Below are 10102 nucleotides of genomic sequence, written 5' to 3' on the forward strand. Positions count from 1 at the left end.
CTGTCTTGTCCCTGTCCCGGTCCTGTCCTGTCCCTGTCCCTGATCCTGTCCCTGTCCTGTCCCTGACCCTGTCCCTGTCCCTGTCCCTGTCCTGCCCTTGTCCCTGTCTTGTCCCTGTCCTGTCCCTGCCCCTGTCCCTGTCTTGTCCCTGTCCTGTCCCTGTCCTGTCCCTGTCCCTGTCCCTGTCCCGGTCCTGTCCCGGTCCTGTCCCTGTCCCTGTCCCGGCCCTGTCCGTCCCTGTCCTGTCCCTGTCCTGTCCCTGTCCCTGTCCCTGACCCTGTCCCTGTCCCTGTCCCTGTCCCTGACCCTGTCCTGTCCCTGACCCTGTCTTGTCCCTGTCCTGTCCCTGTCCCTGTCCCTGTCCCTGTCCTGTCCCTGTCCCGTCCTGTCCCTGTCCTGTCCCTGTCCTGTCCCTGTCCCTGTCCTGTCCCTGTCCCTGTCCCTGTCCCTGTCCCTGTCCCTGTCCCTGTCCCTGACCCTGTCCCTGTCCCTGTCCCTGTCCCTGTCCCTGTCCCTGTCCCTGCCCTGTCCTGTCCCTGTCCCTGTCCCTGTCCCTGACCCTGTCCCTGTCCCTGTCCCTGTCCCTGTCCTGTCCCTGTCCCTGTCCCTGTCCCTGTCCCTGTCCCTGTCCTGTCCCTGTCCTGTCCCTGTCTTGTCCCTGTCCTGTCCCTGTCCCTGTCCCTGTCCCTGTCCCTGTCACTGTCCCTGTCCCTGTCCCTGTCCCTGCCCTGCCCTGTCCCCGTCCCACACACAGCAGGCACGGCTCCCGCAGCTGGGGCAGCTCTGGGCCCCGCTCTGGCTCTGGCACAAAGCTCAGCTCAGAGCCTGGCAGCAAACCTGGGCCGGGCCCTGCAGTGCCCAGCCCCGCTCCGCGAGCAGGGGGAACAAAGCACTCAGGCCCTCGTTCGGGGCTTGGGAATTCCTCAGCCTGTGCTGCCTCCGAGGAGCATCTCTGAGAAACCTCTCAGAAATGCAGGGAGGTGACGCTGGATGAGGGTTTGGACAGGCAGAATCCACACTTAACAGACACACTTAGCCTCTTCGTAGGAAAACTAACTTTTCTCATTAGGCCTGCCCACCTGATTTTTGGGAAGAGCAGTAAAACCAAACACCTGAAAGCTGAGCCTGACCCACTCCAACCCTGGGAACAAACAGCAACTTCTCATCCTCGTGGGATTCCACCCAGGAGTGCATGGGATGAATCAGCCCCCGGGACCTCTCATGGAACCACCCCTGAGGAACGAGGAGAGGGGGCCTGGGCCCGTGCCTGGGGCAGCTCCTGGGAGTGGGATGTGACTCAGCTTCCCTGGCACAACGAAACCAGAGCTGCTCATCTCCGCGCAATTCCCATTCCCAGACATTCCCCAGAGTGGCTGGAGGAGGGTTTAGCTTGTTGAGCAGAAACAGGCAGTTTGGAAATGTGCTATTTTTTTCCCCAGAGGTTTCTCTTGGTCTCCTCTCCAAGCAGGACAATCCCCCTCTGCCTCCCTTCCTTGCTGCCTGTGGATCCCTCTGCCCACTTCCCCTCCACCCAGAGCCCCTCAGCTCATCCTTTTATTTCTGTGTGTTTTGTGTCTGAAGCAATAAACCCTCCGGAGGTGGGGGGAGATTCCCACCTTCCACTTTGGTGGCAAAGGAGAGCTCTCCTTGCTCGGGCCCATCCTCACCCGCTGGAGTCTGTGTCACAAAACCAGAGCAAGCAGGGATCTGCTCCTGGCAGAGCCCACCTGCCCCTGCTCTGTTCCAGCAATTCTGCAATTCCCAGAGCAGGGGTGGCTCCCGTGGCAGCACCACCTCCCCCAGCAGCCTACAGCCCCCCAGCTTCTCCCACTAATCCAGCCCCAGACATGTCTCTGCACCATGGCACAGGTCTCTGGACCTCAACAGCACAGGACTCAGCCTGGAGGAGCTGCACAAGGCACAGCTCCCAGAGGAGGAATCCGAGCCTGGCCCAGCTCACCCAGGACCCCCCTGCACGCTGCTGACTCCAGACTCAGCTGAATGCACCCCCATGGCCCCCAAGGCCTCGGGATTTCCTCTCCCTGGTGGATTCAGCCAGACTCTCTGTGGCTGCTGGAAAAAGCACCTCCAAGAGCCAGGAAGTTTTGCACAGAGGTTGTCACAACCCTCTGGGTTTGGGGAAAGCTGGGCTTTGCCTCCAGATCAGCTTTCTCCAGACACAAGGATGGCAGAGAGAACCATGTGCCAAGCCTTGATCCAGAGAGGAAGGGATTCCAGCAGGACACCTGGCTGCAGGACTCAGCTGATTGCTTGTTTCTGTGGCACACCCTCAGTGCACAGAACCCCAACATGGGCAAAGTGGAGGGGGCTGTGAAACATCCCCACCAAGCAACACCAGGGACACTTCTCCCAGATCATCTCCTTCCTACCCCTCCCACCGGGGGTCCCACACACTCCACACTTCTCAGTCTGCAAATGGGAGATGTGCTGGGAGCTCCAGAGGCAAATGCCCAGGTTTGTGTCCTGTGTGTGGGCACAGCCTCCTGCTGTGCACCTGCCCAGCACTCAGGAGGCAGCAGAGCCCCAGCCCCAGCCCCTGGCGGGTGGAGGAGGAGCACTGTCAGCTCTGCCCATCCGCGGGAGGGGGCGGCGGGGAATTCCAGACACGGGGGCACCTGCAGAGGAAGATCTGCAAAACCAGACAGCTACTCCAGCTTTAGAGCCAGGGGAGAACAGGTTACAGCACCACACTGAAATGTCCAAGTGCCTCTGGGATGTGGAGCAGAGCAGCACTCCCAGGGACCAGCTCCAGCCAGGAAGGAGCTGATGCCCCCAGCTGTGTCCTCTCCTGAACCCTTCCATCCAGTGCAGGAGATCTCGGCACCTCCTGCCTGAGGTGACCAGGAGAGAAGCAAAGCAATCTGTCCCCCCTGCACACAGCACCCCAGAGCACCAGCCCTGCCCCAGAGGGACCCTCGCTGCAGGACTTTACCTCGGTTGGAGTGGCCCACGCTTGACGACACTGATGACTTTTGCTTCTGCCTCTTGACCGTCATCATCACCTGCTCCTGGACGCGCTGCTTGCCCGTGCCCTTGGTTTTCAGCTTGTGGTCGGAGGGCAGGGCCAGCGTGGAGCTGGCCTGGTCCTGGAAGCACTCGTAGGCCAGCGCTGTTTTCAGAGGGGAGTGCAGCATGGCTGGGGATGGGCACAGGCCGGGCACTTCGCTCAGGACAACACGAGGCACCGAACGCCGTCTGTGCTGGGCTCAGTCCCCCAAAGCCTCCTTGCCATACGTGCCCTGGCCCAGGGTGTCTGAGGGCTGCTGCTCGCAGCTCGGCTCCCCGGCGTGTGAGCAGTCACACCCTCTGCCAGACTGGATATACAGCCCTGCCCGCACACACCCACGCGCGCCCCGCCAGCCCCGGCTCCGGCTGCTGCAGGCACTGCCGGCCCCCCTGCCCCAGCCCAGCCCAGCCCAGCCCAGCCCCGGGGCCAGGGGCACGGGCTGCCAGTGGGCAGGGGCGAGGTGGGGGCGCAGGGCTGGGCATGGACACCGTCCCTGACAAGGTCGGGGCAGGAAACGGCACTGCCCCGCTGCCGGGGGGCTGCAGCATCTCCCCCGGGTTCCTCCTGTGCTCCGGAATTTCCCTCAGTCGAACTGCACCAGGCCCTGGTCTCAGTGCCAAGAGACAGCCCTGCCTGTAGGAGCAACACTGCCCACAGCGCCCGCTCGGATCCCAGCTCTGCCAGCACAGGGTGCAAATCCACCCCCCAAGCCCAGGAACGCAGGATTCCTGCAGGATTCCTGCAGGATTCCTGCAGAACACCAGCTCAGGGCTCAGGGAGGGTCCTGCCAAGGTCCCCTGGAAAGTCAGGGACATCTCCCCAGAGGGTGTCCCACTTGTCTAAGGGACAGGCCTATGGAGAAATCAGGGCACATTTGGGGCAGTCTTTGCACACAGCTTGGGGTAACAGGGAGGAAAAGAGGACATTCAGCAAGGAGATAAAATGGCTGTGCAAGAAATGACACGCCAGGCTATGAATGGGAGCAGAGCTCTCCCTCTGCCAAGCCACACTGCATCTGGTTTGCAGAGAGCCGAGCACCTCGCTGCTGGTGTGACCAGTTTCAGGTCACAGCAAGTGCTGACAAAGCTCCTGCCAAGCCACAGGAGGCTGATACAGGAGAAGAGGCACAATCCCCATCAGAAGGGAGGCTGAGGAGAGGATGCCCAGGGTAAAGGCTGCCTGGGTGCTCCAGAACCAGGAGCTGGGTGCTTGTGCCACCACTCAGAGGAGCAGAGCCCTTTGTGCTGCCAGACGGATCAAGTGAGCGAGAAAGGACGTGTGGAGCTTCTCTCCAGTGAGAATCAGCAGTGCCTAGGGTCTGGCCTGGTGCTTTCACTCCCATCCATCAGGTTTTGTGTTTCCCTGGTGGTTTGTGTCCACATTTCATGTTTTGTAGGAACAAGAGCAGCATCAGAAAGCACAGAGCAGGCTCCTGGGAAAGATGAGCTTTGTGCACTGTCCCTTCCCATGAAACCCAGGAGCAGAAAGCCAGGTATTGTCAATAAGACAGAGCAACTGGAGGGTATTTATTTACCTTTGGTCCCTCTCCCCACCTTTCCTGACACCTCACCAAGGGATGCAGAGGCTTTACTCTGCTCCACCACTCAACCTTCTGGGATTTTTAGGCCATGCCCAAGCAAGGCCAGCCTGGAGCAGGGTGGGTGCTGCCCAGGGCCGGGTGGGTGATGCCCAGTGGGATGGAGTGAGTGGGTGCCCTCCTTTGCTGCTGCTGCTGAGCATTGCCTGGTGGGGATCAGGCCGTGCTGTCCCGGTGCAGGAGGAGCAGTGCAGCAATCCCGGCTGTTTTTTTCCCCTGCCCCACTTGTTTCTCCTGAAAGCTCGATATCGATGCCAAGTGGTGTTTTCGCAAATCAATGACAGGCTGTCAGCGTCAGGTGGCTCCTGCACAACAAAGTGCCAGCTCTCGCAAACCTGTAATGTCACTTGGCCCGGGGCGAGGAACAGCCCTGTCCCCGTCCCCGCGGGAGAGCCGCGTGTTTACCGCATCCCGTCACTGCGCTCCGGCATCTCCCGGTTTCATAACTCGCCCAAATTGCTGAGCTGGGCTGCGGAGCTGCGGACAGGGAGCTTAGGGAGGCTTTCAGGAAACAATGGTTTCTTGCGGCGAGTTCGCACGGTTTAGCCCAAGGGAGGGAATCTCCCGGAATTCTGCAGCAGATTCCAAACCCGCATCTGGAAGAGCGAAAGGTGCTTAAACAAAGGTTTTTATGGCAGTTCTGTGCAATCTGCGGTGCCGGTATCGGGCTGGGGTGTCCCTGAGCGGGGCACGGGGAGCATCATCCCAGCAGCGCAGCGCGGCAGGGCTTTCATCCAGCAGCAAATGCCCCGAGCAAATTCCCTGTCTGCCTCGGCGTCTGCAGCTCCCGGCAGAGCGGCGAGGCTGCAAGGGGCGCAAACCCCGCGCCGAGCTGGGGCAGCGATCGCAGGGTTAAAGAAAGCCAAGGAGGGCGGCGCTCGGCTCGGGGGTCTCGGCGCATGGCGAGCCCGTGACTCACGCTCCGCACCCACTCCGGGACACGCCCTGAGCATCTTCAAAGCATTTTTGTGCGAGTTCCTGGGATTCCTGCCAGATGCCTGATCGCAATCAAAGCGCTCGCTGGCCCAATGCTGCTCCCAGAGAGGCGCAGGTTCCCTGTTCAAACTTGTCGGGCGCTCCTCAGCTGGAAGGAGCGGCGCGCTCCAGTTCTGCTGGGGGAACAGCTGTCCCCAGCCCTGGTGTCAGAAATCCAGCTGTGGGGTCACTCCAGCACCGGGGGCTGCTCCTCCCTCCGGGGAGGTGGTCGCCAGCAGGGGCAGAGGTGCGGATGCTGGGGATTTCTGCATTTCCCGGGATAATGGCGTTTTCTGGGCAGTGACTCATCCTTGCCCCAGCACAGCTGAGACTTTCCAGAGCCTGGCAAGGTTTCTGCAGGAGGGAACCTGCTCTTCAGACCTGCACACCTTGGTTTCACTCTGTCTGCCTTCAAAGTGTCTCTTTTGTGGGTCCAGAAGGCACCATAGGAAGGGGCAGATGGAGAGCTCAGATCCAAGAGAGGAACAGGATACAGCTGGAAGGGAGCATGGAGCTGGCTCGGTGAGGAAAGCCAGGCAGAACCTGCTGAGACTTGTGGCAAGGCTGTTCTTGAGCAAAACCCCCTCTCCACTCCTTGCACACGTGTGGCACCGAGAGGATTTTGGGGTGGTGCTGTGGGAGGACAAGAAGCCAACAGTGCCAGGCAGGTCATGGCAAAGCAGGAACACTTCTCCAGCCCCAGAGATCTCTCAGTGTGCATGGGAGCTTGGAAAGTAAGGAAATCCCTGATTTCTCCCCAAAACAAAAGGATGCTTCAGGCAGAGCTGCTGCATCCAGCCAGCTGAAAGCCTGGGCTGTGTAAGGGAGATAAAAAACCCGGGAACATCAGTGAGGTGTTCCCTGACAGAAACATGGAATATGTGGGTCAGGAAGGGGCTGCCCCTCTGCCCAAAGTAGGGCTGAAACAAGTCAGGACCCAGTTGCTCCAGACATTGTCCAGTGGAGGTTTGATGGAAATTCCAGAGCCTCTCAGGCCTCTCTCCCAGTATTTGACTGTCCTCATGGTGAATTGTTTTCCAGGTATCTAAAAGGAATTTCCCATGTCCCAGCTTGTTCCAATTGCCTCTCCCCTCCCCACCTCAAAAAGTGTGACTCCATCTTCACGGGATTCCCAGAATGGATTGACTTGGAACTGCCCTCAAAGCTCATCCTGAGGCAGGGACACCTTCCACTGTCCCAGGCTGCTCCAGGCCCCCTCAAACCTGGTCTTGGACACTTCCAGGGATGGGGCAGCCACAGCTGTGCCAGGACCTCCCCACCCTCACAGGGAACAATTCCTTCCCACTGTCCATCTAACCCTGCCCTCTAGCAGTGGAAAGCCATTGCCCCCTGTTCCTCCAGGACTTTGGCCACTATCCCTCTTCAGCTCTCCTGGAGACCCTTTAGGCACCAGGGAAGGAGCTCTAAGGTGGAGCCTTCTCTTCTCCAATCTACATCCCCAGTTGGCTCAGCCTGGCTCCAGAGCAGAAGGGCTCCAGCCCTTGGGGTATCTCCATGGCCTCTGGACTTGCTCCATCCTCTCTGTCAACTCCTGTTAATTGGTTGCAGAGAGCTGAAAGATCTCTCCAGACTTTCCCTTCTCCAGTCTGAGCAAACCCAGCTCTCCCAGGCTTTCCTTTGCCTCCTGTTCTCCAGTCCTGACCACCTTGGGGCTGAAGGGCAGGCCAAGCCTTGTCCTTGTCAGCAGGACCTCCCTGAGCTGGTGGCAAATGGCACATGTAGGGGACAGGGGGGCACCAGGCAGGACAGTGTTGTTCTGGGCTGGAGAGCACCCTTAGAGCTCAGAGCAGGGCCTGACAGCAGCTCCAGACTCAGCAACATCACAGCTGAGGACACAGCTTGTCCTGCCCCTCCCTCTGCTTGGGCATCCCCTGACACACAGGTCCCACCTCTGATGAGCAACAGCATCCCAGCTCTGAACTGCTCAAAGCTCCAAGGGCTGTGCAGGCCTGACAGCAGGAAAAAGGGATGTGGTCAGCAGGGAAAAAGGGACATGGTCAGCAGGTCACTCTGGAAACAGGCACCAGGACTGGTTGTGCAGCTGCCAGGGAAGGGCAGGCCCAGGGAGGTGCCCTGGGAGGGGAGGATGGTGCTGGAGCAGGAAGGATCTCTGCCTCCCCTCCAGGACAAGGCCAACCCACCCAGTTTTCATCTCCCTGTGTCCCCATCTCACTTGAGGAGCCTCTCCAGAACAGGCCAAGGAGCTGCTGCTCTCTCCCATCTCTTCCCAGTCCTCTTTGCCCTGCTGTGCCCTGGTCAGGGGAGCCCCCATGTCCCAGTTCTGGGAAGGAGCTGCACTGGGGGGAGATTCTGCACACCCAGACTCACCCAGGACCCTGCTGGCAAAGCCCCTCCTTGCTACAGACCCAGCCAGGCAGCCCAAGGGCAAAGCCTGAGATGGAGTTTGAGTCTGGGCACCCAGGTTGAGCCCCAGGACATTGCACAGGGAGCCCAGCTCAGGAACCCTGGGCCTGGCCCCACCCCAGAGGCTTCCCTGGTGCAGAGACACCTCCATGGCAGGGTGTGACATCCTCAGAGCAGACCTGTGGGAGGACTTGGTGCAAGCCAGGGGTTGCAGCCTGTTCTTGGGGCCCAGTTACCCAGGACTGCTGAAGGAGCCTTCCCTTGAAGGCTCGAGCCTCCCCCTCCACTTGAAGGGGCCCTGCTGGGAGGGAGTGTGGGAGGCTGCTCTGCTGTCTCAGACAAGTGTCCTGTGCTGGTCCCCCCAGCCTGGGGTCCTGAGGGCCCATGAGGTGCCAGCCCCCAGCAGGGCTGTGCCCCATCCCAGTGGGGATGTGCCAATGGCACTGCCATGTTTGTGCTGTCACCAGGAGGAGCAGACATTGTTATCACAGCTTTGCAGTGATGCCATCTCCAGACCTGGCCCCCTGCCCTCCCAAATTCCAGGAAGATTTTTCTGCCACTGCCAGCACAGGTCAGTCCTTGCCAGAAGAAAACACTGGCTGAGCCCATGCCCAGGGTGTCCTGGCCCCAGCACTGCTGCCCACCAGGAACCTGCCACAGCACAAGAGTATCACTGAACCCAAAACTGGCCAAGTAAAGCCATTTTAAACTCCAAACTCACAACATCCAGGGGTCTGAAAGCCCCTGTGAGGGGGACAACAAAACACAGCTGATTCAGGGGCTTATTGTGGTTTTTTGCCATTTCTGCAGACTCAAGGCTCCTGCTGGGCAGTGGAAGCTGCAGAGGAGGTTCATCCCTTCTGTGGCACCCAGGAACAATTTCTCTGTGCTTTACAGACACTGCAGCTGCTGAGGCTGGAATACACAGGTAATCCCAATAAAATTACCTCATTGGGGACTGCTCTGCTGCTTAGGGGTGGCTGAAAAGGAAATCTTACATTCCTTTTGTAGATCAGAGTGCCTTGTGCTCCTCCTGTAATCACACCAGGCTGACATTTGTCCAGTGTTTGCTCTGAAGAATCAAGGAGGTGGTTTCAGAAGTGATTGAATAGCAGCAGTCCTGAATGGGTTTTAACCTCTGGTTTAACTTGGTTTGACAAAATACAATAAAATTTCGAGACTTCTGGTCAGAAATGGGGCATAACACAAGTTTTCCAGACACTTCTACTCCATATTCAACTTGAGGTCTCATGTCCTGGGAATTTCCTGCCCTTATGGGGAACTGAATAAGAGAGGAAAGAGCCCCTTGCTGCAGGCCAGCAGCAGCCTTGGGAGGAGGGAACCTCCTTGGAAAGAGAAACTTCTTGTTCTTGGCACAGCACGTGGCATCCAAAGCATCTGCCCAGGCCGTGGGAAGGCAGAGAGACACATTTGCAACTAGGGCACTTTTTCAACACTGGCCAGGATGAGAAGTCCTGTCTGAGTGGCTGGGACAAGGAAACACTGGCAAGGGGACTCCCACCCAGCCATGGTGTCCTGAGGGTCTGCCCTGCTCAGCAGCACTGGAAGAGTCATCACAACAAGAGGCACAGGGACTGATCTGGGGTCCTGGGGCCATCCATCTTCCATCCATGGGCTCCAGTCACCTGCTTTGGGACATCACTCCTCAGAGCAGCTTGTGTCCACAGCTCCTGCTCTCAGACTCTTGTGTGGCCTGGGACATCATTTTTGTTCTCACAGGGTTTTTCCTGTGTCAGAAATAACTGGAGGGAAGGTGAAGTGGGTTTTTTGTAGCACAAGCCCCAGGCTTTGTCCTGGAGAGAGCTGAGTGGAAGAGCTCAGAACAAGCTAGAGAGGCAGCTGGTGGTGGAGGAGCCTGGGCTGGGCTGGAGCTGCTCTCTGGACCCTCCCTCAGCTCAGGGACACCAGGACAGGGGTGCCACACACTCGAGGCAGCCACAGAGGATCCAGTGTGGGACACTTTTCTCCAAAAACCCAAAAAGCCTCAGAGAGCTGCTGAAATGGCCTGGGCAGCAGCACAGCACCTTCCCAGATGGAACAGGAGTGCCCCAAAGGCTCCCAGGCTTTCACAGCCAGTGCTGCCCCGTGGGCAGGAG

The 10102-nt window shown here is 59.0% G+C and overlaps 1 protein-coding gene across 1 annotated transcript in view; it reads right to left on the bottom strand.

Annotated features, from left to right (window-relative positions):
* PKP1 (plakophilin 1) overlaps window positions 1-3310 on the bottom strand; it is a 45168-nt gene extending 41858 nt beyond the window's left edge. Inside the window, exon 1 of the mRNA XM_056511563.1 lies at window positions 2954-3310. Coding sequence (XP_056367538.1) covers window positions 2954-3155 — 202 coding nt within the window. The 5' untranslated portion in view covers window positions 3156-3310. The remainder of the gene's footprint in view (window positions 1-2953) is intronic.
* Between the last annotated feature and the right edge of the window lie 6792 nt (window positions 3311-10102).

This window comes from Oenanthe melanoleuca, chromosome 26, assembly GCF_029582105.1.
Source record: "Oenanthe melanoleuca isolate GR-GAL-2019-014 chromosome 26, OMel1.0, whole genome shotgun sequence".
Taxonomy (NCBI): Eukaryota; Metazoa; Chordata; class Aves; order Passeriformes; family Muscicapidae; genus Oenanthe; species Oenanthe melanoleuca.